Here is a 15,964-nt window from a genome sequence, read left to right as displayed (position 1 = left end):
GTCGTTGGATGATTTTCGCATATTTTTGTCTAAAGAATTAAAAACAAAGATAGGAATACTCGCATAGCATTTTAGTTTAGTAACTGTGGGTATTTTTTTCAAATCTGAGCAAACTTGTCATTTAATAATTTATTAAGAAGTTGGAAAAATATTTTGGTGGGAAAATAATTTTCCTTGTGATATTTACATAAATAAGGTATCTATATCACACACTTCGTATCTCCCGTTATCATCGTTTTGTTTAATGAATTACCAATGTCTATTCAAGGTAATCTCCTCCATTCTTCCCCAATCTATCCTGGCATCCATTTTCTAATTTTCCGCTTTTCTAATATTAACTTTTTCTTTGAAGAAAATATAGAATTTTTCACAATGTATTCTCAGTCTCTGCAGCTTCCTACCACTGTCACCAACTGAAACTGCGTCAACTTCTAATAGCAAACTCTCCACATTCCTCCCACGTTTCTCTTTACTCATCCCAAACTTTTGCACAGGCAATTGGAACTTATTTAATTTTAACTGTAATTAACCCATAAATGTATACAACAGTCATGTAAGCATAGCGGCGATCTAGTTTTAGACCTGCTTTATACAAAGCTATACTCAATTTTTTTTTTAATGAGGCGGATTTGCACTGACTCGCAGCGGTGCCCTTTTGGCTCAGAAAAGTTTCCTGCTATCTAATTGGATAGAATTATCTTGTCTAACCAATCAGCGATCAGGAAACTTTTCCGAGCTAAAAGGGCGCCCTTGCGAGTCGGTGCAATCCGTCTCACTAAAAAGAATTGACTACAGTCAGCCTTCATCATACATATCCTTACATTGGCTTCACCCTTTTATTGAAGATGTTTTGAGGAACTTGAAACGAACACCTTTGTATACCAGACATCACCAACGCTCTTTTACAGTTTATTCAATGGTAGACCTAATGCTGATCTGATGAGGTGATGGATTATTAGATTGAATGTGAACTTCACTATTGAAGGATAAGGGATTTATTTCAGTTGTCTTTACTTCACTGACCTGAGTCTGAAATAGAAAAACAATTAATCTCAACTAGTGAAATTGTCATTGCACAGTTGTTTTACTTATCTATGAGATATTAAAAGTATATCGTGATAATCCAGAAAAATAATAAATTACAATAATAACATCAGTCATAACAATAATGTTCACCGTTCTTATTTTGGAAATATGACGTTATTTTTTAATATCATTATTGTCTCCATTACTATTTATAAATATTTTATTATTTTTTAATAAAATTTTCATCTTTATTGGTATCATCTATGCACCATTCATATTCAGCAAAGTATAAGGGGAAACCTGATTCCCAAATGTTTGTTGCATTTTTTTTTCTTTTTTTTTTTTTGAGTACAATAAAAGATAATCTCCTTTTACCGTGATTGACACAGTGTCTGATTGCATCATGTGAAATCATTTTTACAGGTTCCGGTATTAGTTTCCTTTATTATTATTATTATTATTATTATTATTATTATTATTATTATTATTATTATCAAATGGTAAGCTACTACCCTAGTTGAAAAAGCAGGATGCTATAAGCCCAGGGGCTCCGACAGGGAAAATAGCCCAGTGAGGAAAGGAAACAAAGAAAGATTGAATAATTTAAGAATAGTAACAACATTAAAATGAATATTCCCTATATAAACTTTTAAAACTATAACAAAAAAAGAGGAAGAGAAACTAGATACAACAGTGTGCCCGAGTGTACCCTCAAGCAAGAGAACTCTAACCCAAGGCAGTGGAATACCATGGTACAGAGGCTATGGCACTACCCAAGACTAGAGAACAATGGTTTGATTTTGGAGTGTCCTTCTCCTAGAAGAGGTGCTTACCATAGCTGAGGAGTCTCTTATACCCTTACCAAGAGGAAAGTAGCCACTGAAATTAGAGTGAGAGAAGAAGTATAGTTAGGTAATCTGAGTGTTGTCAGGTGTATGAGGACAGAGGAGAATCAGTAAAGAATAGGCCAGGCTATTCGGTGTCTGTGTAGGCAAAAGGAAAGAACCGTAACCACAGAGAAGGGTCCTATGTAGTACTGTCAGGTCAGTCAAAGGACCCCAGTTGGAGAAATTGAATTTTTACAGCATTTACTGTATTTGGCTTATTGCGAATTATAAGAACGATCAACCTCACTTGTTGAAAATTTCATTTTGTTTTGTATCTCCTATATTATTATTATTATTATTATTATTATTATTATTATTATTATTATTATTATTATTATTATTATTATTATTATTATTATTATTATATAAGGATCTTGCATCACTTCCGTTATAAACATTATTAAAATAGTTTATGTTACTACCCATGAATAATTTGGTAGATTGGTATTTGAAATAATTTGTACGTTCGTTTGCATAAACTATCTACGTCTATTTTCTATCTTCAAAATAGAGGACCATTTAATAGTGATTAACACAATACCATATTGTGTAATTTAGAATATTACTTTAAGTTTTCAATCTCTGGTTCATTTAAATAAAAGAAACCATGACAATTAGGGAAACAATTAACTCTGAACCTGAATTACTGTAAAATATCAGTCTGTTTTCGTTACTATCACCTTGAGAACATGATCAAAATAAAGAAATTCCCTCTCCAAGAAAACGGCACAAAACAATTACGACCTAAAATCCCGTTTTCAACAGAGTTCCCTGAATGAGTGCATCGTTAAACTCGTGTGTTGGGTATCTCCCATTCCTCCTTTGGGCCTTTCCCCTCAGTTGGTATATAAGGTCGACCGAGGAGGCACTATGCATCAGACTCTCTCGAGCCGAGCAGCAACAAGGCGAGCGAAGAGAGAGAAGACAAGGCACTGACAGATCAACATTCAACTAAGGCTTGCTTTCATCCTTAGCAATGGTACGTAGACTGCCATCTAGGGGCAGATCATCAAACTGTTAAAAGAAAAAAAAAGGATTAAGTGACTGAGATATTCATGCCGTGATATACTGTCCCAATAATATTCTTTTACGTGGATTTTCATTAAGTTTGGAAAACAAGTGTTAATACCTAGTAAAGAATGGAATGTTCTTATTTAAGCTTATCCAAAACACCCCAGTGATTTCCCAGACGCTGAAATTAAATCTATCCGGTGTTATAGAAATGAACGTTTACTCATATTAATGTGTCTCTTTCTTTCCGTACAGAAGCGCATCAAAATGCAGGCGGTTGGGGCTGCCCTTTTTCTCCTGCTGCAAATGACTTCCGCTTTCAGTGAGTTTTACATTTAGTTGTTATTAAATGTTTTACTTTTCTATAAATCTATCTCCGTGATTTAACGCTTCCTCGAAAATCATATTTCTCTCTCTCTCTCTCTCTCTCTCTCTCTCTCTCTCTCTCTCTCTCTCTCTCTCTCTCTCTCTCTCTCTCTCTCTCTCATATTACACGTTGACCGTGTGAACTCACTACATCCTGTAAATCATTAACTTAGTTTTTGTTTTGATCCAAACATGGTTGTAAATGTTTTGAAATAGGATGTAAATAAAAAGCAAAATTTTTTATTAGGGACCAACATAATTTCACTTCAATTATATATTATATGTATAAGTAAACTAACACTGCGTACGAAAATATTTTGCTAATGCCATATTTACTATCGAATTAAAACCCTTCTTTCTTCTATTACAGGCCTCATGGGCCACATTCCAACAGAGTCCTTCTTAATACGCACAAAGCGTTCGGAGGGACACACATGCAAAAAAGAACTTGTGGATAACCTGGCTAAAACTGCCAAGGAAACTTGTTCCCAAGTGGAAGCTGTCGACAAGTACATCAGCAACATCAAGTCGAGAGGCCCTGTGGCCGTGCCATCCTTCACTGATCGCCATGGTTTCAAAGCTATCCTTGGCCAGTACAATGGCGACCTTTCAACAGCACAAGGACACTGCCACCCCTGGAGGAATGGGGACAACGTTGTTGCTTCTCTTAAGCAAGTGGTCGTTGCTGCACAGGGCTTTGAACCTAAATTCAAAGAAGAACTCCTTAAGAATCAGGCCACCATTAAGAATCTTCTCGAAAACCACGAGGACATAGCAGCCATGGAAGAAAGAGTCGCTGCTTTGCAAAAAGACATCAAAGAGGCTAGAGAGGCTATTAAGGCCACTGAAGTTCAGGCAGTGATTACACATCTGGAAAATGCTATCAGATCCAAAGAAGAAGAAATCAACACCACAATGAAAGAACACAACATTGCTCAGGGAAGACGTGAATTGGCTGAATTAGTGAAATATCTAGAGTTTGTGAAGACAGGAGCTGTGGATATTGAAAGCAAAGCCAACACTGCCAATACTAAGATCACCACCTTTAGAGAAAATCTCATCAGAGATGCTGGTGCCTTCAAGAGACATCGCACCAACGCCCAAAACGGAATCACCAAGCTGCAGCAAGAGAAACAAAATAACAACAATGAAATCAACAGCAACCGGCAAAACATCAACAACTTAAGATCAAGAATCAATCAGGAAAACAGCCAGATCGCTTCCCTGCAAGCCCAGATCGCTCAGGCTCAGCGTGATATCCAGGCAATTGAAGCTCGCATCAACCATAACATGAGGAGAGTGAAGAAGAAGAGGAGGTTCGGAAGGTGGTTCCGATTTGTCCCAGTCGTCGGATGGACCATTGGAAATAAGTTCTACAAAGACGCTAAGCGAAGAGAAGAACAGCTGGCCAATGAAAAGAGAAATTTCATTGCTAATGGTAATAGTCAGATCCAGAATCTCCGCAATCATATTGCATCGCGCAACCAGGAAATCAATCGTCATCAGCAACAGATCAACAGCCTCGAAGCCAAAAACCGAGAACTCGAACAGGAGTTGCAACACTTCAGTCAGCTCGACAAAAATCTTCACAGCCTGGAAGGTGAGGTCAACGCCATCTTACCATCCATTGCAAATGCTGTCAGTGGAGTTGGCAAGATCAAAGACACCTTCGACTCCATTGAACAAAGCTTAGCAAAGGCCATTGCACAAGCCAAGGAAGCCAAGACCGAAGCGGAAATTAGAAATATGAAGTACTTCATCTATAACGAAATTAACGACATCAAATGCAAGTGGGAAAGTGCGAGCAGTAAAATCGTTTTAGTAGGTAAATGTAATTAACAGTACAACTTATTGAAATTAGTTTAGACGTTCTTTCTTTGTGAAGTTTACGTAAAAAGGGAAAATTATGTTTATGGTTTTATTAAGTACATGAAAATAATACAATTTGTTAATTGTATTTCAAAATCGCCTATTTCCTATGGAAATATATCTTCCACGTCATACTTTATGTATTTTTGTATCACCGTATCTTTTCAAACCCGATATGCAAAGAAGTAATAGTCTATTATTATAATGTGCAATAATTTGGGTTGAATTTATACTGAACATTGAAAAAAAAATCCATGATGTTTTTGTGATAGGTGAATTATGTTTTTTGTACCTTCCTGAATGCAACGAAAACTTCATGGACAAATGTATATACATAACTGTATATTTATCCTTAACAAATTTAATTTATGAATAGAAGTCTGATCTATACAGTTTCCTTTCGATTTTTTTTCTTTTTTTTTTTTGCTCAGAAGTTTGAAGGGTAATATTTGTTAAGATTGCCTGAATTTTTTTTTAGAAATAAATATATTTTTATGTAAGCTATATTTTATTCGTATTCCTAAAGTTATTCTTCATTAGAATTATGAAAAAAGCCTTGAAAGGAGTTTCTAATAAACGATTCGAACAACATTGACAAATTCAAAATGGCCTTATCTTTAAGAAAATGATAAGTTTTTGAGTTTCCAATACAAATTATCTCGTATTTTTATAAGTTGAATATTGGATGAATTTTGAGCTAGTCAACAAAATTTCAATACTCATAAACTGTAGTTTCATAAGAGTAACGAAGGTCTCTTCCTTAATCATATCTCATCTTCTATTTTTGGTCTTTGCTAGTGACAGAATCATTCTTTTGTAAAATAAGGCGGTACAGAATATAGAACTTATATATGTTATTGCCAGTCTAACTAGGTACCTGAAACAGGTCAGGAACAGATGCAAGCAGCAACCTGAGACTGAAAAGCCCAGCGAATATGATATTTCACCGATTAGTCAATGTTTCTTAGTTCTCTTGATATATGATTTGCCTTTCGTGGATGATTAATCTGAATATTAGATAGTCATTACAAATCTTTAATTCAAAGTATTATTTATTCCAACTGCCAGAAACTTAGACATTGCTTATAAGGCTTTTTAGATATCTGAGGTGTTATTGGTATTATTGCAAAAAGCTTCACCTGTTTTGTTCTGTCATTACGAGGATACATTCCTACCTGGATGTGAGCAGCCGTTGGATCCTTATATTACAAAAAGTTTGATCATCTTTTCCTGAAGATGATTCAGAAGAAAGATTTCCTCTTGGCTCTACTTCAAGAAGCAAATTTAATAAACGCCTTCGATAACTGAGTGGTTGCGCGAGTATATGCGTATGAAACGTAAAAACTTCTGCAACGTTGCTTTATCTATCGTCATTATATGAAATTTAAAGCCATAGATAGCTAAGATAATATATATAAAAGGATACCATTTAAGACTCATTCATTAAATATGCATGATGAATTACTCACACACAATGTGTGTGCTCTAACATACACAAGCACCCACTTAAGTACACACACTCATACATACACACACACATATATATCTATATATTTATATATATATATATATATATATATATATACATATATATATATATATATATATATATATATATATATATATATATATATATATATATGTATATATATATATATATATATATATATATATAACACTTATGAATAAAATATTAAGCCATATTTTGTAAAAGTGGGTGGCTCCAAATAACAACACAGCAGTGACTGCTACATTCATCTTTTGATTGCTAAAAGTGATTTATAATTGAGGCTTCTTCACCGTTCTTGATTCTGGGTGCATCTAAATAGCATCATATAAAGGATGGCGAAGAGCATCAGCTTTCTACGTCACAAATGGCAACCAGCTTCACTGATATCCATTGCAGATATTTACCGTCAACTAAGTGCTAAAAAGAAAAACTCTCAAATGCATAGTAAGCACATACTAAAGGGCAGATTAATATTTCATTTTACTTACTAATGTTGAAGAATTATTTTCTTCGTCTTTCTAGTTTTGTTATTTCATTTGAGTCTTTTGTTCTGATGCTACGCTCTTAAGGATAAGCATGACCTTACCTGTTTCCTGTGAATGCCTGTACATTTGATAACAATGAACATGAAATTTATATAATGATATCATGATTTATAATGATAATTTTGATAATGGTAATGATGATAATAGTAATAACAATAAGAAATAATTGTATTACTTCATTTCTATCATCAGTAAAGAAAAAACTTTGCATTGTCCTTCTGAAAATTGGCACATTTTAGTGTAGTTCTTTTCATCACAAATGATGATTGTCTCATAAAACTCAGTAAACTTTATACCGTTTTAGACTGAATGATAATGACAGACTTTAATTCCAGCTAATGTCGGTTCGAGAACGTGTACTCCAAGCGATCTCTCTCTCTCTCTCTCTCTCTCTCTCTCTCTCTCTCTCTCTCTCTCTCTCTCTCTCTCTCTCTCTCTCTCTCTCTCTCTCTTGTTTATATATGATAATTTGATAGTTGACTTAGAATGCTAAAACCCTTGCAGTCACTATCAAGTTGAAATATTTTAGCATGATTACGAATATTAATTGTTCTGGGATAGATATTCTGCAACCTTTTCGAAAGCTCACACCTCTATAAGAATCAATTCTAGCATTCAACGACTCCTTGTTAGATCATGTGCAAGTCCCAGAGTTTCACTTTGGGCAAATATATTCATACATTACAATAGATAGTATAAAAGAATTCTATCGATCTTTGAAATGAAAAAGGAGAGCCAATTGTAAGAGGATTCTTAGGAATTAATTCTACATCAACCGCTAGAAAATGTCGTTGGATGATTTTCGCATATTTTTGTCTGAAGAATTAATCATGAAGATAGGGAAAATTTGCATAGCATTTCAGTTTAGTAACTGTGGATATTTTTTAAATCTGAGCAAACTTGTCATTTAATAATTCATTAAGAAGTTGGAAAATTATTTAGGTGGGAAAATAATTTTCATTGATATATTTACATAAATAAGGTTATCTATATCACACACTTATCTCCTGTTACCATCGTCTCTTTTAATGAATTACCAATGTCTATTCAAGTCAATCTCCTCCATTCTTCCCCAATCTATCCAGGCTTCCATTTTCTAATTTTCTCTCTTTTCTAGTATCAACTTTTCCTTTGAGTAAAATATAGAATTTTTCACAATTTTATTTCAGTTTCTGCAGCTTACTTCCCCTGTCACCAACTGAAACTGCGTCATCGGCTAATAGCAAACTCTCCATATTCCTCCCATATTTCTCTTTACTTATCCCAAACTTTTGCACAGACCGTTGGAACTTGTCTAGCTTTAACTGTAATTACCCCATAGATGTATACAACAGACATGTAAGCATAGCGCGATCTACTTTTAGACCTGCTTTATCCAATGCTATACTCATTTTTTTTTTTAATGAGGCGGATTTGCACTGACTCGCAGCAGTACCCTTTTAGCTCGGAAAAGTTTCCTGTTATCTGATAGGTTAGAATTATCTTGTCAACCAACCAGCGATCAGGAAACTTTTCCGAGCTAGGAGGGCACCCTTGCAAATCGGTGCAAATCTGCCTCACTAAAAAGAATTGACTACAGTCAGCCTTAATCATACATATCCTTAAATTGGCTTCACCCTTTTATTGAAGATGTTTTGAGGAACTTGAAACGAACACCTTTGTATACCACACATCACCAAAGCTCTTTTACAGTTTATTCAATGTTAGACCTAATGCTGATCTGATGAGGTGATGGATTATTAGATTGAATGTGAACTTCACTATTGAAGGATAAGGGACTTATTTCAGTAGTCTTTACTTCACTGACCTGAGTCTGAAAAAGAAAAACAATTAATCTCAACTAGTGAAATTGTCATTGCACAGTTGTTTTACTTATCTATAAGATATTAAAAGTATATCGTGATAATCCGGAATAATAATAAATTATAATAATAACATCAATCATAACAATAATGTTCACCATTCTTATTTTGGAAATATGACGTTATTTTTTCAATATCATTATTGTCTTCATTACTATTTATGAATATTTTATTATTTTTTAATAAAATTTTCATCTTTTTTGGTATCATCTATGCACCATTCATATTCAGAAAAGTATAAGGGAAAACCTGATTCCCAAATTTTTCTTGCATTTATTTATTTATTTATTTATTTTTTTTTTTTGAGTACAATAAAAGATAATCTCCTTTTACGGTGATTGACACAGTGTCTGATTGCATTATGTGGAATAATTTCTACAGGTTCTGGTATTAATTTCCTTTAATTTTTATGAATGTGAGCAGTTGGAGAAATTGAATTTTTACAGCATTTACTGTACTTGGCTTATTGCGAATTATAAGAACAATCAACCTCACTTGATGAAAATTTAATTTTGTTTTGTATCACCTACAGTATATCATTATTATTAATATTATTATTATTATTATTATTATTATTATTATATAAGGATCTTGCATCACTTTCGTTATAAACACTATTAAAATAGTTTATGTTACTACCCATGAATAATTTGGTATATTGGTATTTGAAATAATTTGTACGTTCGTTTGCATAAACTATCTACTTCTATTTTCTATCTCCAAAATAGAGGACCATTTAATAGTGATTAACACAATATCACATTGTGTAATTTAGAATAGTACTTTAAGGTTTCAATCTCTGGTTCATTTAAATAAAAGAAAACATGACAATTAGGGAAACAATTACCTCCCAACCTGAATTACTGTGAATTATCAGTCTGTTTTCGTTACTATTGCCTTAAGAACATGATCAAAATAAATAAAGAAATTCCCGCTCCCACAAAACTGCGCAAAACAATTACGACCTAAAATCCCGTTGTCAATAGAGTTCCCTGAATGAGTGCATCGTTAAACTCGTGTGTTGGGTATCTCCCATTCGGACTGTTGGGCGGCACTTGGGCCTTTCCCCTCAGATGGTATATAAGGTCGACCGAGGAGGCACTGTGCATCAGTCTCCCTCGAGCAGCAGCAACACGAGCGAAGAGAGAGAAGACAAGCACTGACAGATCAACAAAGGCTCGCTTTCATCCTTAGCAATGGTACGTAGACTGCCATCTAGTGACAGATCATCAAACCATTAAAAGAAAAAAAGGATTAAGTGACTGAGATATTCATGCCGTGATATACTTGTTCCAACAATATTCTTTTACGTTGATTATCATTGAGTTTGGAAAACAAGTGTTAATACCTACAGTAGTAAGGAATGGAATATTCTTAGTTAAGCTTATCCAAAACACCCCACTGATTTCCCAGACGCTGAAATTAAATCTATCCGAAGTTTTAGAAATGAATGTTTACTCAGATTAATGTGTCTCTTTCTTTCCGTACAGAAGCGCATCAAAATGCAGGCGGTTGGGGCTGCCCTTTTTCTCCTGCTGCAAATGACATCTGCTTTCAGTGAGTTTTACATATGTTCGTTACTGAATGTTTTACTTTTGTATAACACTATTCCCCTGATTTAACGCTTCCTCGAAATTATATTCCCTTCTCTCTCTCTCTCTCTCTCTCTCTCTCTCTCTCTCTCTCTCTCTCTCTCTCTCTCTCTCTCTCTCTCTCTCTATCATACCACACGTTGACCGTGTAAACTCACTCAAGCCTGAAAGTTTATGTTTTTTTCCTCTAATTTTACAGATCGATAACAAAAATATTTCTACATCCTGCAAATCATTAACTTAGTTTTTGTTTTGATCCAAAGAGAATTATAAATGTTTTGAAATAGGACGTAAATAAAAAGCATATCTTTTTATTATGGACTAAGTTAATTTCACTTCTATTATTATTAATACTTGACTGTTTAGCCTAATTATATAAGATTTATTGGAACTTTTTTATTAGATAATTTTAGTGTTTTCCTTTTTCCCTCAGTTCAAAAAGATCATTTTACAAATAGATAGACTACTTTCTGATTTTCCTTAACATTGATTCTTTAATACAAATAATATATATCTATTATATGTATAAGTAAAATGACACTAGATACGAAAATATTTTGCAAATACCATATTTACTATCAAATTAAAATCCTTCCTTCTTCTATTACAGGCATCATGGGCCACATTCCCACAGAGTCGTTCTTAATACGCGCAAAGCGTTCGGAGGGACACACATGCAAACAAGAACTTGTGGACAACCTGGCTAAAACTGCCAAGGAAACTTGTTCCCAAGTGGAAGCTGTCGACAAGTACATCAGCAACATCAAGTCGAGAGGCCCTGTGGCCGTGCCATCCTTCACTGATCGCCATGGCTTCAAAGCTATCCTTGGCCAGTACAACGGCGACCTTTCAACAGCACAAGGACACTGCCACCCCTGGAGGAATGGAGACAACGTTGTTGCTTCTCTTAAGCAAGTGGTCGTTGCTGCACAGGGCTTTGAACCTAAATTCAAAGAAGAACTCCTTAAGAATCAGGCCACCATTAAGAATCTTCTCGAAAACCACGAGGACATAGCAGCCATGGAAGAAAGAGTCGCTGCTTTGCAAAAAGACATCAAAGAGGCTAGAGAGGCTATTAAGGCCACTGAAGTTCAGGCAGTGATTACACATCTGGAAAATGCTATCAGATCCAAAGAAGAAGAAATCAACACCACAATGAAAGAACACAACATTGCTCAGGGAAGACGTGAATTGGCTGAATTAGTGAAATATCTAGAGTTTGTGAAGACAGGAGCTGTGGATATTGAAAGCAAAGCTAACGCTGCCAATACTAAGATCACCACATTTAGAGAAAATCTCATCAGGGATGCTGGTGCCTTCAAGAGACATCGCACCAACGCCCAAAACGGAATCACTAAGTTGCAGCAAGAGAAACAAAACAACAACAACGAAATCAACAGTAACCGGCAAAACATCAACAACCTAAGATCAAGAATCAACCAGGAAAACAGCCAGATCGCTTCCCTGCAAGCTCAGATCGCTCAGGCTCAGCGTGACATCCAGGCAATTGAAGCTCGCATCAACCATAACATGAGGAGAGTGAAGAAGAAGAGGAGGTTTGGAAGGTGGTTCCGATTTGTTCCAGTCGTCGGATGGACCATTGGAAATAAGTTCTACAAAGACGCCAAGCGAAGAGAAGAACAGCTGGCCAACGAAAAGAGAAATTTCATTGCTAATGGTAATAGTCAGATCCAGAATCTCCGTAATCATATTGCATCACGCAACCAGGAAATCAATCGTCATCAGCAACAGATCAACAGCCTCGAAGCCAAAAACCGAGAACTTGAACAGGAGTTGCAACACTTCAGTCAGCTCGACAAAAATCTTCACAGCCTGGAAGGTGAGGTCAACGCCATCTTACCATCCATTGCAAATGCTGTCAGTGGAGTTGGCAAGATCAAAGACACCTTCGACTCCATTGAACAAAGCTTAGCAAAGGCCATTGCACAAGCCAAGGAAGCCAAGACCGAAGCGGAAATTAGAAATATGAAGTACTTCATCTATAACGAAATTGACGACATCAAATGCAAGTGGGAAAGAGCGAGCAGTAAAATCGTTTTAGTTGGTAAATGTAATTAACAGTACAACTTATCAAAATGAGTTTAGACGTTCTTTCTTTGTGAAGTTTAGGTAAAAAGGGAAAATTATGTTTATGGTTTTATTAAGTACATGAAAATAGTACAATTTGTTAATTGTATTTCAAAATCGCCTATTTCCTATGGAAATATATCTTCCACGTCATACTTTATGTATTTTTGTATCGCCGTATCTTTTCAAACCCGATATGCAAAGAAGTAATAGTCTATTATTATCACGTGCAAAAATTGGGGTTGAATTTATACTGAACATTGAAAAAATTTCCTTGATGTTTTTTGTGATAGGTGAATTATGTTTTTTGTACCTTCCTGAATGCAATGAAAACTTTATGGATAAATGTATATACATAACTGTATATTTATTCTTAACAAATTTAATTTATAAATAGAAGTCTGATCTATACACAATTTCCTGTCGGTTTTCTTTTTTCTTTTCTTTTTTTTTTCTTTTTTTTGGGGCTTAGAATTCGGAAGGGTAATATTTGCTAAGATTGTCTGAATTTTTTTTTAGAAATAAATATATTTTTATGTAAGCTATATTTGATTCGTATTCCTAAAGTTATTCTCAATTAGAATTATGAAAAAAACCTTGAAAGGAGTTTCTAATAAAAGATTCGAAAAAAATGGACAAATTCAAAATGGTTTTACCTTTAAGAAAATGATAAGTTTTTGAGTTTACAATACAAATTATCTTGTAATTTTATAAGTTGAATATTGGATGAATTTTGAGCTAGTCAAACAAAATATCAATACTCATAATCTGTAGGTTCATAAGAGTAACGAAGGTCTCTTCCTTAATAATATATCATTTTCTATTTTTGGCCTTTGCTAGTGACAGAATTATTCTTTTGAAAATAAGGCGGTACAGAATATAGAACTTATATATGTTATTGCCAGTCTAAATAGGTAATTACAACAGGTCAGGAACAGGTGCAAGCAGCAACCTGAGACTGAATAGCCGAGCGAATATGATATTTCACCGATTAGTCAATGTTTCTTAGTTCTCCTGATGTACGATTTGCCTTTCGTGGATGATTAATCTGAATATTAGAAGGTCATTAAAAATCTTTAATTCAAAGATTTATTTATTCCAACTGCCAGAAACTTAGACATTGCTTGTAAGGCTTCTTAGATATCTGAGGTGTTATTGGTATTATTGCAAAAAGCTTCACCTGTTTTGTTCTGTCATTACGAGGATACATTCCTACCTGGATGTGAGCAGCCGTTGGATCCTTATATTACAAAAAGTTTGATCATCTTTTCCTGAAGATGATTCAGAAGAAAGATTTCCTCTTGGCTCTACTTCAAGAAGCAAATTTAATAAACGCCTTCGATAACTGAGTGGTTGCGCGAGTATATGCGTATGAAACGTAAAAACTTCTGCAACGTTGCTTTATCTATCGTCATTATATGAAATTTAAAGCCATAGATAGCTAAGATAATATATATAAAAGGATACCATTTAAGACTCATTCATTAAATATGCATGATGAATTACTCACACACAATGTGTGTGCTCTAACATACACAAGCACCCACTTAAGTACACACACTCATACATACACACACACACACACACACACACATATATATATATATATATATATATATATAGATAGATAGATAGATAGATATATATATATACACACACACACATATATATATATATATATATATATATATATATATATATATATATATATATATATATATAAAACACTTATGAATAAAATATTATGCCTCATTTTGTAAAAGTGGGTGGCTCCAAATAACAACACAGCAGTGACTGCTACATTCATCTTTTGATTGCTAAAAGTGATTAATAATTGAGGCTTCTTCCCGTTCTTGATTCTGGATGCATCTAGATAGCATCATATAAAGGATGGCGAGGAGCATCAGTTTTTTACGTCACATATGGCAACCAGCTTCACTGATATCCATTGTAGATATTTACCGTCAGCTAAATGCTAAAAAGAAAAGCTCTCAAATGCATAGTAAGCACATACTAAAGGGCCGATTAATATTTCATTTTACTTACTAATGCTGAAGAATTATTTTCGTCTTTCTAGTTTTGTTATTTAATTTGAGTCTTTTGTTCTGATGCTACACTCTTAAGGAAAACACTGACCTTATCTCTTTCCTGTGAATGCCTGTACATTTGATAACAATGAACATGAAATTTATATAATGATATCATGATTTATAATGATGATTTTGATAATAGTAATGATGATAATAGTAATTACAATAAGAAATAATTGTATTACTTCATTTCTATCATCAGTAAAGAAAAAACTTTGAATTGTCATTCTGAAAATTGGCACATTTTAATGTAGTTCTTTTCATCACAAATGATGATCGTCTCATAAAACTCAGTAAACTTTATACCGTTTTAGACTGAATGATAATGACAGACTTTAATTCCCGCTAATGTCGGTTCGAGATCTTCTACTCCAAACGATCTCTCTCTCTCTCTCTCTCTCTCTCTCTCTCTCTCTCTCTCTCTCTCTCTCTCTCTCTCTCTCTCTCTCTCTCTCTCTCTCTCTCTCTCTCTCTCTCTCTCTCTCTCTTGTTTATATATGATAATTTGATAGTTGACTTAGAATGCTAAAACCCTTGCAGTCACTATTTAGTTGACATATTTTAGCATGATTGTGAATATCTAATTGTTCTGGGATAGATGTTCTGCAACCTTCTCGGAAGCTCACACCTCTATGGGAATCAATTCTGGCATTCAACGATTCCTTGCTAGATCATGTGCAAGTCCCAGAGTTTCACATGGGGCGAATATATTTATACATTACAATAGATAGTATAAAAGAATTCTATTGATCTTTGAAATGAAAAAGGCAAGCCAATTGTGAGAGGATTCTTATGAATTAATTCTACATCAACCGCTAGAAAATGTCGTTGGATGATTTTCGCATATTTTTGTCTAAAGAATTAATCATGAAGATAGGGAAAATTCGCATAGCATTTCAGTTTAGTAACTGTGGGTATTTTTTTTTTTAAATCTGAGCAAACTTGTCATTTAATAATTTATTAAGAAATTGGAAAAATATTTGGGTGGGAAAATAGTTTTCCTTGATAAATAAAGTTATCTATACCACACACTTTTTATCTCCCGTTACCATTGTCTCTTTTAATGAATTACCAATGTCTATTCAAGTAAATCTCCTCCATTCTTCCCCAATCTATTC

General features: G+C 34.3%; 1 protein-coding gene across 3 annotated transcripts; it reads left to right on the top strand.

The window, feature by feature from the left end:
* The first annotated feature begins 2,790 nt into the window (after positions 1 to 2,790).
* LOC137650292 (myosin-4-like) lies at positions 2,791 to 13,141 on the top strand. Of its 3 annotated transcripts, none has more exons than XM_068383620.1 (3): positions 2,791 to 2,892; positions 3,180 to 3,246; positions 3,661 to 5,419. In XM_068383620.1, exons 1-3 carry the CDS (start codon positions 2,890 to 2,892, stop codon positions 5,127 to 5,129), a joined length of 1,539 nt encoding a protein of 512 aa, XP_068239721.1. In that variant the 5' UTR covers positions 2,791 to 2,889; the 3' UTR covers positions 5,130 to 5,419. The 3 variants fall into 3 exon arrangements, with proteins under 3 accessions (XP_068239721.1, XP_068239722.1, XP_068239720.1); XM_068383621.1 differs by lacking the exons at positions 3,180 to 3,246; positions 3,661 to 5,419 and adding exons at positions 10,567 to 10,633; positions 11,279 to 13,141 and having other exon boundaries at positions 2,874 to 2,892; XM_068383619.1 differs by lacking the exons at positions 2,791 to 2,892; positions 3,180 to 3,246; positions 3,661 to 5,419 and adding exons at positions 10,180 to 10,275; positions 10,567 to 10,633; positions 11,279 to 13,141.
* The last annotated feature ends 2,823 nt before the right edge of the window (positions 13,142 to 15,964 follow it).

The sequence above is a fragment of the Palaemon carinicauda genome, chromosome 11 (genome assembly GCF_036898095.1).
Source record: "Palaemon carinicauda isolate YSFRI2023 chromosome 11, ASM3689809v2, whole genome shotgun sequence".
NCBI classification, from domain to species: Eukaryota; Metazoa; Arthropoda; class Malacostraca; order Decapoda; family Palaemonidae; genus Palaemon; species Palaemon carinicauda.
Note: the sequence above shows the minus strand (reverse complement) of the source record. Positions and strands in the feature narration are given on the sequence as shown.